Source organism: Trichosurus vulpecula, chromosome 1, assembly GCF_011100635.1.
Source record: "Trichosurus vulpecula isolate mTriVul1 chromosome 1, mTriVul1.pri, whole genome shotgun sequence".
Classification (NCBI taxonomy): domain Eukaryota; kingdom Metazoa; phylum Chordata; class Mammalia; order Diprotodontia; family Phalangeridae; genus Trichosurus; species Trichosurus vulpecula.
Genome location: NC_050573.1, coordinates 86831699 through 86848238, shown reverse-complemented (window position 1 = coordinate 86848238; position 16540 = coordinate 86831699). Strand labels below are relative to the sequence as shown.

General features: G+C 39.0%; 1 protein-coding gene across 1 annotated transcript in view; it reads right to left on the bottom strand.

The window, feature by feature from the left end:
- Window positions 1-16540, bottom strand: part of LOC118835541 (maestro heat-like repeat family member 5) — a 138934-nt gene that overhangs the window by 73176 nt on the left and 49218 nt on the right. Inside the window, exons 13-14 of the mRNA XM_036742738.1 lie at window positions 2449-2581; window positions 233-336 (exon numbers count right to left, since the gene is read on the bottom strand). Coding sequence (XP_036598633.1) covers window positions 233-336; window positions 2449-2581 — 237 coding nt within the window. The remainder of the gene's footprint in view (window positions 1-232; window positions 337-2448; window positions 2582-16540) is intronic.

Genomic DNA, 16540 nt, shown 5'->3' with positions numbered 1-16540 from the left:
AGTCCTTAAAAATCTGAAATTTTAGGGCAAGCACTATATATGGCTTTGGGCAACACCTTTCACTTCTCTGGCCCCCAGTTTCCTCCTCTGTCAAGGTAAGAAGTTGGACTAGATGAACCCTAAGATTTCTGCCAATTTTGATATGCTATGAGAAGCCATGGCTGGGATCCCACACATCAGGATTCTCTTATCTCCTTGTCTCCCTGAAGACCCATAGCCTAGGGATACTTACCTTTACCAGGTGGGAGCAATTTTTATTCACTAGCTTCAAGAACTTCATGTCCAATTTCTTCAGTTGCTTCCATGTGAATAGGCACTTGTGGCTTTCCTCAGTCCCTGGCATAAAGAAGTACATTTAAGATACTTTCATTGGAGAACTCATGCCATATTGAAAAAAAGGACATTGGCAAACTGAAGTGTAGGCTGAACAGGGTAAACTGGATGGTGAGAGGACTATTAGAGAGAATGCCACACTTAAACCATTTAAACAGCTTGAGATGTTTAGCCTGGAGTGAAGACTTAGGATGACATGATAGTTGTCTTCAAATGTTTGAAGGGTTGACATATTGAAGCAGAGTTGGGTTTTTTCTGGTTAAATGTAGGAGCTAAAGGTAGAAGCTTCAAAAATACACATAAGTTCAAAATAATGAAAAGTTTCCTAACAATTAGTTGCTCCAAACTAGAATTGGCTACCTTGGGAGGCAGTGGGTTTCCCATGGCTGGAGGTCTTCCTCCAGGGGCCAATATGTGGCCATCAGCAAAGGCTTATGACCACACCCTGGAATACTCTAAGTGATGTTCAGTTACTGGTTGTACTAGGTGACCTCTGAGATCCTTTCCAATTCAGAGTATCTATGGCAGTTAAGTTCTTGTATAGATTCTAACACTAATTGGGTATAAGAAAGTTACTTCCCTTCTCAGAAATTCGGTTTCCATCTTGGTGAATTGAAAGAGTTGAACTAACTGATCTATAAGGTTCCTTCAAACTCTAAAGTTCTAGAATTCTAGAATTATCTTAATAGCAACTTGACAAAAGTAGCCATTGTTATCAAATTAGTGCTTCACTATAATGAAGTGCATCATGGAGTAGTGGTAAGATCACTGTACCTGGAGTCAAGAGATCTGAACTTGAGTCAAGCTCTGCTCACAAGGTATTTGATCAGACAAGTCACCCTAGTTGTCTGCGCCTCCCATCAGTAAAATGGGAGAGATGATATTTACCCTACCTACGTCACAAGTTTATTGTGAGAAAAGTGCCACAAATCTCAAAACAGAATTGTTATTTTACAAGAAGATGTCCTGACTCCAGAAGCATCTAATCTGACTTAAAACCCTCATTCCTTTTTTCTATGGGCTCGCCTCTCTTGACTTCTCTACTGCTGAGATCCCTTATTGTTGTGAGATTCTGTGTTAACTGAAATCTACACAAAATTTTAAAAATAAATAAACATCCACACCTACAACTTTCTCTCCATTCTGACAGCTTGTTCAATGGTGGTCCCATTGGTGGCTTCGTTCTGTCCCTTTATATTTCTTAAGACCCATCCACCAAAAGAGGTCCTTATGAAGTTGGATCTAACAAGCAAATCCTCCCTCTCACAACCAGCACCTCCTCTCCCCACCCCTCCCCACCCCCACCCAGGAGAGTCCCTTTGGAATGCTTCTTCTTTCGGGAGGCAGAATGAGACCTCGATGGACTGAGTGTTGGAAGACCTCTGTTCATATATTGCATCAGATAATAACTAGCTGTGTGACTCTGAGTAAGTCATTTAACACCTCTCAGCCTCAGTTTCCTCATCTAGAAAATGGGAATAAGACCAGTATCTGCCTTGTAGGGTAGTTGTGAGGATCAAACAAGGTAACATATGTAAGGCTAAATGTATATAAATGCTGGCTTCTATTATTATCATCAGATCAGGAAGCACACAGGCAACTCTCCTGGCCTGAATAATTGAACTTCACAGTTAATTTCCACTTCCAAGCACTTCACCTGCAAATCTGACAACAACAAGCCACCTAACTTCCATCCTGAAACTCCAGTGGATTGTTTTGGGTTCCAGGCGACTGGACTTTTTTCATCTCGTTCTCAGGTGGGCAAACATTAATGAAAGGTACCATGGCCCCGGATGTCCTCCAAAGTAGCTGAATGAGTCACAGAAGCTGACAGAAAATGTATTCCAGTCCATCTAGGGTTTATGCCAACACATACTCATTCAAAGTTGTTCTCTCCCCCAAAACAATTAATATTTTTGAAACATAGTCATACCCATGATGTTGTTGGATCACAATGCTTCTGTCGTGGAGGTAGAATGACTAATGTTATCCCCATTTGACAACCAAGGAAGCTAATGTCCACAGAGAGAGAAGGTAACAGACTCATGGGTCACACAGTTAGTTAGAGCAGACTATAACCCACTTTTTAAATTTCTTCTAGTCTAGGGTTCTCACTTTCATGTGTCAGGAGCTGTATGAGGAGCAAAATGCACTGTCGAGCACAGAGCTGGTTTTCTTCACTCTCATCTCTCCAGAGAAGACTGAACAAAGCTAACTGATGCCCCATCATGGCCAGTGATGTCTCAGACTGAGGAAGAAAGATGAAAGAGAAAAGAAAATTAGCTTGCAGGGAGCAGGGAGGGATGTATCTGATGAGAATTCCATCTCATTCCAGGCACAAGGTTCTCATTTTCCAAGTTTGTAGGCCATCTTAGGAAAAGGAACTAGATTAGGACAAGGACATCTGGGTTCCAGGCTTGACTCTTACTAATTAGAGATGAAACTTCAGGCAAATCACTTGAATTCAGTTGCCTTATTAAATTATCTCTTTCCTGCTGACTTCCCAGGGGATGTCCTGAAGGTCAAACGAAAAGCTCCACATGAAAATCCTTTGAAAAGAATAAATGTACTATACAAATGTAAGCATATATGATTATTAGCAAACTAGACTTATGAACCAAAATCTGGTTTATTAGTCAATTATGAGGGTCATTTTTTGGTTATCTAAGTAAGACCCTGAACTTTGATGTCCAAGGAAGGTTTAAATAAGTCTGAGGAAGAAAAGGTATAGAATAATTGGTTTACTCAATAAGAATTGTGTGCTGATAGGATGAGGAAACTTGGCTCTGGGAATCATCAATAAATCATCAAAGAAATTCAGAAAAGATTCATAAGAGAGGTTGGAGTGAGTATGACCTTCTAGTACATGCCTGAGGAACAAAAAGTAGGATTGAGTTGTGGTAGCGGAAGGAGATATCAAGAAGAGTCATTGGGTCTGCAGACATCAGAAGACCTGGCCTAAGGAAAGGCCCAAGAAAAATTGGCTCTTTATCCACATTCCCCTCCAAGTGTCTGTTTATCCAGAGACACTATGATACAATCTGCGGTTTCACTTCTCAAATGCTTCCAGTAAACTGACTTTTGCCTTAAACACAAAGAGGCCAGCAGTTAACTAGAAATAGGTATAAATGTAAGTTAGGAGGAGAGTTGAAACTGCCTAAATGTTGGGAATTTTCCTAACAGCAGCTCTGAACAATGGTGACTAAACTCAATGTTTCATTCAAAATAAACTCCCTAAAGCTGAAAAGGAGGGAACTACATGGATGTTAGGGGCCATTGTATGGTCTCATGGGTTGAAAATAGGCTAATTATGCTAACAGTGCTACAGATATAATCACTGTCTTTGGGTATTTCAAGAACTTTTGTGGGAAAAAGTGCAAACTCATACTAGAGGACTTCAACATACATGTTGATTTTCCCTCAGACATCCTCACCACTCAGATCCTCAACCTGTTCAGCTCCCATAAGCTACTCTTCTACCTCCCATCAGCCACACAAAAAGGTAATCATACCTTTAATCTTGCCCTCACTCACAAATGTGCAACCTTACTCCTCACCACTTACTCTTTTGATCTGGTGACACTGACTTCCTTGCTGTTCCATGAACAAGACACTGCAGGCATTTTCTCTGGCTTTCTCCTATACCTGGAATGTTCTCCCTCCTCAACTCTATCTACTGGCTTCCCTGGCTTTGTTTAAGTCCTAACTAAAACGCTGTCTTCTACAGCAAACCTTTCTCAATGCTTTTTAATTCTAGTGCCTTCCCTTTTGGTAATTATTTCCTATTTAGCCTGTATGTAGCTTGTTTGTATATATTGGTTTTCCCCATTATATTTTGAGGTTGTTATGGGCAGGAATTATTTTGTTGTTGTTGTTGTAGCCCTAATACTTAGCAAAGTGCCTGTCTGGCATATAGTAGGTGTTTAATAAAATGTTTATTGATTAATTGATTCACTTTGTATCAGCACAGCTAGGTCTTTTCATGTTTCCCTTTATTCATCATATTTGTTGTTTCTCAAAGCACAGCAATACTACATTACACTCAGGTATTACAATGTGATTAGCCATTCCCCAATCAATGCATATCTGCTTTGTTTCCAATTCTTTGCTAAGACAAAAAGTTCACAATAAAATTTATGTCATATTTTTGTCATTTTGTCATTTCAGTCATGCCCAACTCTTTGTGACCTCATCTGGGTTTATCTTAGCAGAGATACTGGAGTAGTTTGCCATTTCCTTCTCCAGTTCATTTTACAGATGAGAAAACTGAAGCAAACATGGTTAAGTGACTTGTCCAGGGTCATACAGCTATGGAGTGTCTAAGGTCAGATTTGAACTTAGATTTTCCTGACTTCCTGTGCTCTATCTACTGTACCACCTAGCTTCCCTCCCAGTCCCTCAGGGTTGCAACCCAAGAATCATCCTCTCCGTGGTTCCCTATTGCCTCCAGGATCAAATACAAAGACCTCTTTGATGTTCAAAGTCCTTTATAACCTAGCACCCCTCCCTCTTCCTTTCCAGTCCACAGACCATTAGAGGTATCAACTAATGTAAGTTTAGGGGGTCTCTAAATGGGAATAGGAAAAAATTGTAACTTCATTTTCATGAATCTTTTATTTTCTTGTAATCCTATATATTTTATTTTATGCCTTTCAAAATATTCTGAGAGGGGGGTTAATAAGCCTTATCGGACTATCAAAAAGTGTTCATGATGCAAGAAACATTAGGAATTCCATGTCTATCCTGTCTCTCTTGGTAACTTCATCACTTCCCATGAGCTTCACCATCATCTCTATGCAAACAGCTCCCAGATATATATACCTAGCTCTAGCTTTTCCTTGGAACTTCAGTCCCACATCACCAATTTCCTACTGGACATTTCAAATTCAATGGTCCAAGGCATTCTAATCTTAATACCTCTAAAACAGAACTTACTGGATTTTTCCCTAAACCCTTCCTTCTTCCAAACTTCCTGACTCCTATCAAAAGCACAACCATTCTTCTAGTCTACCAGGTGTGTTGTAATCTGGCCATTAGCCTTAATTCCTCATTTTTGTTCACACATCTCCAGTTAGTTGCCAGATTTTGTGATTTCTACCTTCACAAAATCTCTAAAATCTAAGCCTTTCTCTCCACTCTCAGTTACCACCATAGTTCAGATTTATCATCTCTGGCCTAAATTTTGGCAACAGCCTGCCAACTGATCTCCCTGTCTCAGGTCTCTGGTCCACCCTACACACTGCTGCCAAAGTAATTTCGGTTGAGCACAGATCCGACCACATGACTCCTCTATTCAACCAACTCCAGAGGCTTTCTGTTATCTTTAGGATAAAACACAAACTCTTCTGTTTATCTTTTGAAGCCCTATACAACCTGCCCCTAACCTACCTTTCCAGCCTCATTTGACATTATTCCCACCTTTATATTCTGTGATACAGATAAACTGGCCTTCTCTTTTTTCCTCACAGACAACACTCCATCTTTTCATTCATTTCATTCACACTGGCTGTCTTCCATGCCTGGAATGCACTTCCTGTCTACTTTTGCCTCATAACATCCTCTCTTCTTTGCTCTGTAACTCAAACATCACCTTTTGCAGGAAGCCTTTTCTTATCCTTCATTTGCCAGTGTCCTCCCTCCCAGACCACTTTGCATTAAACAACTTTGTATATATTTATATTTATTCACTTATTATTTATGTGGAAGTATTTTTAGATATACTTGCATCTTCCAATGAAATATACATTTATTTCAAGTACGGATTGTTTCATTCTTTGCACTTGTATACTTTGCACCTAGTCAAGTGCCTGGCACATATTAGGCTCTTAATAAATTATTTTTTAAAATAGTTGCTGATTGATTCTTTTTATACATCACTTTAACTAGATCACTTAACTAGATGACTCCCAAATCATGTTCTCTTTTCTCTCAAGTACCTGAGTCAGTCTCACTCATCTGCAATACTTGCCCTATAGTCAAGAACTTCCATGTATTTATTCTCTCCAACAACCTGGCTGCCCAGATAGTCATACTCTTCGGCTTCTATAACCTGAATTTTTCCTCCTTATCAGTTACCCATAGGGATAGTGATAACATTGCTCTCGCCTTTGCCCATAATTCTTCTACCTCCAGAATCTTACAATCTAAAATTCCCCTCTAATTACAAATTCTCATCTTTCCAGATCTCCTTATGTCTCACTCTTCATGAACCTATTCTTAATCATCACAATGACTCAGAGCATTAACACAGTGCCTGTCACATAATAGCACTTAAAATGCTTGTTGAATAATTGCTTGACCTGGAGGTCACTCCATTTCTCCCTGCTCTTCCTTACTCACTCTGACCTCACTTACCTCCCCTTACAGTCTTGACCAGACAGTTCATACTGTACCATATATATTCTTGACCCATAACTCTATTGCTGCTCAGTTCTTTCCAAAGCCCAGACCCACATTACTCCAACCGTTCTATTTTCCCATTCTTTTCATGTTGCTGAACAATGATGAAGAAAATCATGTTAGCCTACTAAGTTGACTAAAAATTTATTGTGTAATCTTAACCAGGTTGTCAAGGCTGCCCAGTATTCTTTTTATTCCTCCCTGATTTTCTATCATGTTTCTCAGACTGACTCCATCAAACCTTTTTATCTCCTTAAGCTTCCTACAATAGCTCTGTCACTTCTTATATCAGCAAGAAGGTGGCCCCTTCCATCATTCCCTCTGTCTAAAGTGTTGCATGTGGTCATGTCCACATCATGCTTCTTCATTGACCTTTGTATGATCTGCATTTTCAATTTGTTGGTTTTTTTGTAGACAATAGTGTTTCATGACTCTAAGTGATATAACACTGGAAGAATATTGGTATTAAAAAGATGTCTTCTTCCACAAAGTCCTGTTCTGATGCTTCGTTGAAGCATGGTGATAAACCTGAGTTCTCAATTGCTCCTCCAACCAATCTTACCCTCAATAGCTCTTTATTTATTGACTTACTCCACAATGCTTTTAAAAAATGTATGTCTCCCCATGCTTAAAAAAATCCCTGTCCTGCCATTCTCTCAAACTTTGTTCCTATATTTCTCTCCCATTTCATAGCCCAAACTCAAATAGATCTCAATGTCACTGAGGTGATAGACCCTCCAATGATATAGACTATGTTTCATCTGTATCTGCCCATTCGTAGAGGCCCTTGTCTATGACAGGCAGTTAATCGACCAGCAGGTATTAGGTACTTATTTTGTGCTAGGCATTGTGCTAAGTAACAAGAATATCTCTCAAACATTCCCTACAGGAGAACATTCCAAGAGTATGAATACTCCTCCTCATTTTCTCATGAAATTGCAAGAATACCAATGGAATACGTAGAAAATAACCACCAATCATCTCTCACTCTTACCATGTGACCAGTTCATTTCCATTCATCTATTTCTTTGGTAAACACCTTTTACTTGCTTGTGTCCACCATGTGTCTCTTCATTGCCCTTCGTGAGATCCTCAATTTCAGCTTCTTGTAGACTATAGTATTTCATGACTTGTAGCCATATAGCAACATGGGACTTTGTGGGCCTCCTCTGCAAAGTCCTATTCTGATGACTCCTTGTGACATGCAGATTACCCCAGGTTCCTAGCCACTATGCCAGTAAAACACAGCCTCTTGCAGGGTCTAGTCTAAAAACCTAAGTACATTGCCAGCAGCAAACTATCTCTGTTTTCTAAGGACCAAACTAGCTATACATGGACATGCTCATCACTGGTAGGCTTACCATTCGGTGATGAATTCTTTGTCACCCAAAACAACAACTAAGACTTGACTTATTTAAATGAGTTATTGATGCTGAAAGGAGGCAAAAGGATAGAGGAAAGAATCAGCCTCAATTACAGTAATTTGGCATAGAAACTCAAGCAGCATAAATCAACTACTATAATAAGGAGGCCAAAAGAGCCCTAAAACCAATTAAACAGCAAGCATTTGATCTCCTTGCTAAGTTGAGAGACATATAAGGAAAGATACTGGAAGATTATTACCATTGATACCCCACAACATACAAAAAGCAGTTTGGTGGGGGGGAAGGAAGGGAGACAATTTAAAGAAAACTCAGCAAAAAATTAAAATAAGCAAAGTCATTCCAAAATACAATTGAACATGAAACTAAAAGGAGGACCAAAAAAAGCAGATGAAAGATGGAAAAGTTGGAAATATAATTTTGAATTTTCTATTGATTTGTTTTGCTTTTTTATATCACACATCTGAATACATACCTCCCCCATCACTTTGCAGAGAGCTATTCCCTATAACAATTTTTTTAAATTATTTTAATATTTATTTAATATTTTTCATTTTCAGCATTGATTTCCACAAGATTTAGAATTACAAATTTTCACCCCATTTCTACCCTCCCCCCCATCCAAGATGTCATATATTCTAATTGCCCCATTCCCCAGTCAGCCCTCTCTTTTGTCACCCCACTCCCCTCCCATCCCCTTTTCCCTTACTTTCTTGTAGGGCAAGATAGATTTCTATGCCCCATTGCCTATATATCTTATTTCCCAATTGCATGCAAAAACAACTTTTTTTAACATCTACTTTTAAAATTTTGAGTTCCAAATTCTCTCCCCTGTTACCTCCCCACCCACCCTCCCTAAGAAGGCAAGCAATTTAACATAAGTCACACATGTATCATTATGCAAAACCCTTCCACAATACTCATGTTGTGAAAGATTAACTATATTTTGCTCCCTCCCAGCCAGTCCCCCTTTATTCAATTTTCTCCCTTGACCCTGTCCCTTTTCAAAAGTGTTTGATTTTGATAACCTCCTCCACCTATCTGCCCTCCCTTCTATCATCCCCCCTTTTTTATCTCCTTCCTCCTCCTTTCCTGTGGGGTAAGATACCCAATTGAGTGTGTATGTTATTCCCTCCTCAAGTCAAATCTGATGAAAGCAAGATTCACTCATTCCCCCTCACCTGCCCCCTCTTCCCTTCCAACAGAACTGCTTTTTCTTGCCACTTTTATGTGAGATAATTTACCCCATTCTATCTCTCCCTTTCTCCCTCTCTCAATATATTCCTCTCTCACCCCTTAATTTGATTTTTTAGATATCATCCCTTCATATTCAACTCACCCTGTGCCCTCTGCCTATGTGTATATATATATATATATATATATATATATATATATATATATATATATATATACACATATTAATTATATATATATATATATGTATGTATGTATATATGTATTCCCTTCAGCTACCCTAATACTGAGGTCTCATGGATTATACACATCATCTTCCCATGTAGGAATGTAAACAAAACAGTTCAACTTTAGTAAGTCCCTTATGATTTCTCTTTCTTATTTACCTTTCCATGCTTCTCTTCATTCTTGTGTTTGAAAGTCACATTTTCTATTCAGCTCTGGTCTTCTCCCTGAGAAAGCTTGAAAGTCCTCTATTTTATTGAAAATCCATATTTTGCCTTGGTGCATGATACTCAGTTCTGCTGGGTAGGTGATTCTTTGTTTTAATCCTAGCTCCATTGACCTCCAGAATATAATATTCCAAGCCCTTTGATCCCTTAATGTAGAAGCTGCTAGATCTTGTATTATCCTGATTGTGTTTCCACAATACTCAAATTGTTTTTTTCTGGCTGCTTGCAGTATTTTCTCCTTGATCTGGGAGCTCTGGAATTTTGTGACAATATTCCTAGGAGTTTTCTTTTTGGGATCTTTTCCAGGAGGCAATTGGTGGATTCTTTCAAGTTCTATTTTACCCTCTGGCTCTAGAATATCAGGGCAATTTTCCTTGATAATTTCTTGAAAGATGATACCTAGGCTCTTTTTTTGATCATGGCTTTCAGGTAGTCCAATAATTTTTAAATTATCTCCCCTGGATCTATTTTCCAGGTCAGTGGTTTTTCCAATGAGATATTTCACATTGTCTTCCATTTTTTCACTCCTTTGGTTCTGTCTTATAATATCTTGATTTCTCATGAAGTCACTAGATTCCACTTGCTCCAATCTAATTTTTAAGATCATATTTTCTTCAGTAGTCTTTGGACCTCCTTTTCCATTTGGCTAATTTTGCCTTTCCAGCCATTCTTCTCACTGGCTTTTTGGAGCTCTTTTGCCATTTGGGTTAGTCTATTTTTTAAGGTGTTACTTTCTTTAGTATTTTTTGGGTCTCCTTTATCAAGTCATTGACTTGTTTTTCATGGTTTTCTCACATCATTCTCATTTCTCTTCCCAATTTTTCCTCTACTTCTCTTACTTGTTTTTCCAAATCCTTTTTGAGCTCTTCCATGGCCTGAGACCAATTCATAGTTTTCTTGGAGGCTTTTGATGTAGGCTCTTTGACTTTGTTGACTTCTTCTGGCTGTGTGTTTTGCTCTTCTTTGACACCAAAAAAAAAAATCAAACATCTGAGTGAATCTGAGACTGTTTTTGCTGCCTGTTCATGTTCCCAGCCAACTACTTGACCCTTGAGCTTTTTGTCGGGGTACAACAGCTTGTACAGTAGAGAGTACTTTGTCCTAAGCTTGAGGGGCTGTGCTGCTGTTTTCAGAACTACTTCTACACAGCAAGCTCTGCCACACCAGCGCTCCTTCTCCCCCAAGAACTGCCAACCAGGATAGTGGCCCAGATCCAGGCAGGGCAAAGTAGGCTTTGTACTCCCCCTCTAATCCACCACTTAATTTCTCCCAGTAGGTGGGCCTGGGGCTGGAAGCAACTGTAGCTGTAGCTCTGGAAGCAGCCACAGAGATGCACCACCTCCACTTCCCCCAGGGCAGTGGCTGACCGCTAACTCCTTTCATTCTGTCCCTGCAGTTTTTCCCACTAACCTTCTCTGTTGTCTTTGGTGTTTGTGGGTTGAGAAGTCTGGTAAGTGTCATAGCTCCATGATTCTGGGTGCTATGGCCTGTTCTGCCCAGCTCCCGGTCTGGTTGGTCCTGGTGCGGCCCATGCTGGGCTCTGCTCTGCTCCCAGCTCCGTGCGATAGACCCTTTCCAGCGACCATCCAGGCTCTCCTGGGCTGGAGCACTGCTTCCCTCTGCTATTTCTTGGGTTCTGCAGCTCTAGAGTTTGTTCAGAGCTATTTTTATAGGTGTTTGGAGGGACCTGGTGGGGGGAGCTTAAGCAAGTCCCTGCTTTCCAGCCGCCATCTTGGCTCTGCCCCCACAAAGAATTTTTTTAAAAAAGCAATTCAGGAAAACCAACCAACCCATAGTCCCAAAGTATATGCAGTTCCACAATTATAATCCTATATTTCTGCAAAGAAGGGAGGAAGGTGTATTTTCTCAAATCTTTCTCAGGGCCAAGTATCTTGTTTACTATATTTATACAGATTTCAATTTACGTTACTGTAGTAACTATAGATATTGTTTCCCTGGTCCTGCTTGTTTTACTCTGCATCAATTCATATGTTTTCTCATGCTTCACTGAGTTTCTCATATTCATTGTTTCTAAATGTACAGTAACATCCCATTACATTGTTGTACCACAAAGTGTTTAGTCATTTCCCAGTCAACGAACTTTCTCTTCAATTCTTTGTTACTACAAACATGCTGCTATGACCTACTTGGAATATATAAGCATAACAGCAAAAGTTCTAAATCAAAAACGTATCATAGTTATCTTTTTAGCAAATTTCCAAATGACTTCCCAGAATGGTTGGACCAATTCACAATACTACTTATAGTTTATTAATGTATGTCTTTCCACAGCCTCTCTGGCATTGACTATTTCCAGCTTTTGTCATCTTTACCACTTTTTCTCTGTGAGGAATCAAATCAGTTGCTTTAATTTGCATTTTTTTTCTTTTCGTAAGTGATCCAGAACAACCTTTCATATAATCACTAAAAATTTGGTCTTCTTTCGAGAACGGTTTGTTCCATCTATTGATCACTTATCTATTTGGAGCTAGTTTTTAAATCTTACTTATGTTAATCTCCTATATATCTTAGATATTAGACTCTTATCATAGATATTTGTTCCAAATTTTCCCCAAATGATGCAGTCCTTTCTTTTTCTAGCGATACCGATTTTGTTCATGAAAAAAGCTTCTCAATTTTGTGCAGTTGAAATTACCTACTTTATCTTTTGTTATTATCATTATCCTCTGCAATGATTTTTATAGGAAAGTCTTTTCACCATCAAAGACAGTGAAGCCATCATGTCTGTTCTTCAATATCACAGTCTCAGAAGAGTATACAAAGGAAGTAGAAATGATAATGAAGAAAACTAGATGGGAAAAGTAGCAGGACAGGAGACTGAGAAGGAGCAGTCAGAATAAAGATAAACAGATGGAGGTGGCATTTTGAGAGGTTTGTGAGATTGATTCTGAGGGTATATAAAGGAGGAGAAGATATAAAGGTGTGAGAAACAATCTTTCTTTTTATTAATACCACAAAAGGGTGACTGACATAACAGCAATAACTACCAAGCAATATATCTACTTTCCCACTGACATAAATTTTTATGACAATAAAAGACATCCTTAATGAAGGTATTAGAAGGGAACAGGCAGGCTTTCATAGACAATATTCCATTGTAGACTCCCTCTTTGCCCTCATATAACTTACTGAAAGATGTCAAGAATACAAGATCCCACTATGCTTGTTTAAATATAAAAGCATTTGATTTGATAAAGCAAAACAATGTTTTGAATTCTCTCCTCTGACAATGTATTTCCCATGCATATGCAAAAATCATAAGCTTACTTGAATGATGCAGCAATAGAGATGGCTTTGTCAAATGATTCTTTGAGCATCAACTTCAAGTATGACATTAACAGGCAGATGTAAACCCACTAATGGTATTTTTCCACTGCCATGAAAGTCCAGCATAGAGTTCAAGTTGAAGAGGACTTCCCTATAAATCTTGAGCTCCTCCAGATACTTTGGTTTGTGGTAATTGCATTAAGCCTAGAAACATTACAGAATTTCCTAAATGGATTCAAAATCATTTAAAAGAGAAAACATAAGCTTTCTTTTTTGAGTGAGCCTAATTCAAAAGAATCTAACTATACACAGTGGAAAAACTAAGAAGAATGCCTATCGTTGAGACCATTATATGTGGTATATAGACATCACAAAGAACTCATCCATCAGTACATAGCTGAGATAGATATTACACAGGGACAGTGAGGTAGGCTCAAACTGAACAGCTGGAAAAAGTAGACAGTTACTTTGGTGATATTTTAAATTTATTTTACTGACACCAATCTTTTTACCCAAAATAAAGCCTGTCTTTTCATTTTTTAAGCAACTGAATTCTGAGAAAAATCTTTCTATACTAATTGTATTTACTTTGCCACCTCACATTCAATTTTCAATTCCTTGAAATCTCATTCCTGATACCTCAACTTGATGGAAGCCGTATCCTCTCGAATTGAAAACAACAGCCTAATTGTCCTTTGCTTTCATCTCGGTTCTTATTCTTCTTCACCTTTCACCAGCTTCTATCGCTGTCAACAGCTGTAATAGTAATTAAGGCGGGACTTTTTGCCTTGACCTTTAATGATTCTGGCCTTTGTGTTAATGGGGCAGACAAAGCACTAAGACAATTGGAAGCCATTGATTTGCGTCACTTCTCCCACGCCCAGCCTGGGTCAGGTCCCGGCCCTGAACAGGATCTGTAAGCACACAGGTTAGCATTCTTGCGTGGAGCTCGGAGCCACAGCAGGAGTGGCGCGTGACCCTGGGCCAGCTGCACATCCAGATGTTGACAACTACGAATTGTATTTGGTCCGTAATTCAGGGTGCTTGTTTTTTCCCCTGAACTAAGTAAATGATATTTGTATGCTGGATTAAAGTAATATTGTTCACCCCTTAACGTTGCTTTCCTTAATAAAGCAGATGAAAAGGACCTGGGCTTGCAGCGTTCTGTGAGCGGGTTGTTGTTGGCTTTACACCCTCACAGCAGCTGCTAGCCGGATTGTTGATATAGCAACCAACTCTGATACTTTGATTTTTTGCAACACTGCTCCCTCGTGGTTTCTTTCTGACCCTTGCTCCTAATAGTCTGGAAGTCTACATGTCTTCAGATCAAGGTAGACCCAAACCAGCACTAGAGAATTAGTCCATTACAAACCTACTTTCAAAAATAATTGTGTTCACATTTACATATTTAGGGTTATTCTAAGAACTCATGATAAAGGAGATTTTTTAAAAAAATAAATCTATGTTTGTTCTGAAGAATTTCCTTAATGAATAGTGTACCTTGATAAATAAATAATAAAGTATCCCTTAACAAATACATAAATGATGAATAATAATGTCCATTAAACATCATGTTCTCATGCTCAAAATAGTGTGTTTATTTCATGGTGTTCAGCTCATCTGGTCATTGATAGAATTCTGAAATCTAGATAGCTCTGGCTGATACCACCTGTAAGCAAGTCACTTAACCTCCCAGTGTCTCAAATCCCTTATCTATAAAGTGAGGGGATTGAGGGGCAGTTAGGTGGTGCAGTGAGTATAGCACTGGCCCTAGAGTCAGGAGGACCTGAGTTCAAATCTAGCCTCAGACACTTGACACACTTACTAGCTGTGTGACTTTGGGCAAGTCACTTCACCCCAATTGCCCTGCCTTCCCCCCTCCAAAAAACAAAGAATTTTTTTTTTAAATGAGGGGATTGGACTAGATGCCTCTGGGGTCCCTTCCGGCTCTGGAGATATTAGACTATGATCCTTAACAGATGTGGAGTACTACAAACTTGTTAATAGAAAGTCCAAGAGAATGTAGCCTCTCCTAGCCATTGTACCACATCAGATGGTTATAGAGGGAGCAGATGGCCCTGAAGTATCTAGAAAGCCTCTCGCTGAGAGGAAGAGCTACATCTAGTCTGATGATGCATAGCCAAAAGGTCCCTGACCGAGTTGAGCAGCCAACCAAAGTAAACAGAAAATGTCAGACAAAGATAAAGTTATTCTTTTCAGCTGCCTATGACTGGTGCCATTTCCATTCTGGCACATGCAAATGGAAAATATTAGCAACAATCATTCTACAAACTGTTTTCTCCATTAATGAGAGAAGAAATCTGATACTTGGACCCTGACAACAGAGTCCTTGGGGTGTTTATAGAGGAGGAAGAAATGATACTAAAGAGAATAAAGACAGGAAAAGTAGCCAAATTGGATCATGTATAGATAGAGGAGATGTGGCTGGTGGGAATACAATTTTGTGGGTGTCAAGGGACCAGTACACAAAGTATCTGAAGTCGGGGGAGGAACCAAAGTTAAAGGAAAAAATTCTTGGAACTATGAAAGCATACTGACCAACCCCCCCTTCCTTTCCTTCCCTCTTTAGGCTATACACTACAAAATAATATTAAGACAGTTCATTAGTTTGAAGTTTTTGGTCTAGTTTTAGTAAGAAACCTTTTCTTTAACTTATCAATTCTTCCAAAACAATTTCCTGAACTAAATTCTTTTTAACTCTTGCCAAGGACTTAACCATTTTCTTTAAGGAAAGTGGGTAAAATTTCACTAAAGAATTCTGCCTCCTAGATGGTAGAATTAGGGTGGTGACTTAATGAGGGGTGGAGGGAGGGAGTTTGTTGATCCACTTAAGAGAAGATCCATTTCTCTACCCTCCCCACCCTCTCCTGCCCCAGGCTTTGACTGCATTAGGGGAATGATCAGACTAAGAGAGCAAGTCTTTTATGCAGGCAATGGAAGTATCTCTTGAGCTCTCCTATGGTCAAGTGCAAAAAGCAGAATCCTTGGCAGACTGGTTGAAGAGAGACTCAATGATTTAGGGAAGTGATTGTTTAGATGTGACCACCTTTCAAATTACTATTATTCTGAGACTGTTACCTAAACAATGAACTTTTGTTCAATCTCAACTGTGGAATTTTATCTATTATTTAACAATATTATAAATTGTAATTCTAAAATGGCTTGTGTTAGATTTTCAAAGCCAAGGGGACATGCTACCCATTTTTGGACAACCTTCCCTCTTTAAGCAGAAGGTGCTTAGAATGATTTTGAGCTACATTAATTTTTTAAAGTGTTTCTAGCAGATGTATGGCTAAAACAGTGAAGATTTTATTTTCTACGGACTATATTGATATTGAAATAGGTGATCAAGAGAAAATCAGTAGCTCTCGAATCTATAAGTATTGACCTACATGCTAACTCTCTCATCTATACAAAATCTTTGGGAAAGTCATCGATAGACATATAAAAGATATCCTCAATGAAGGCATT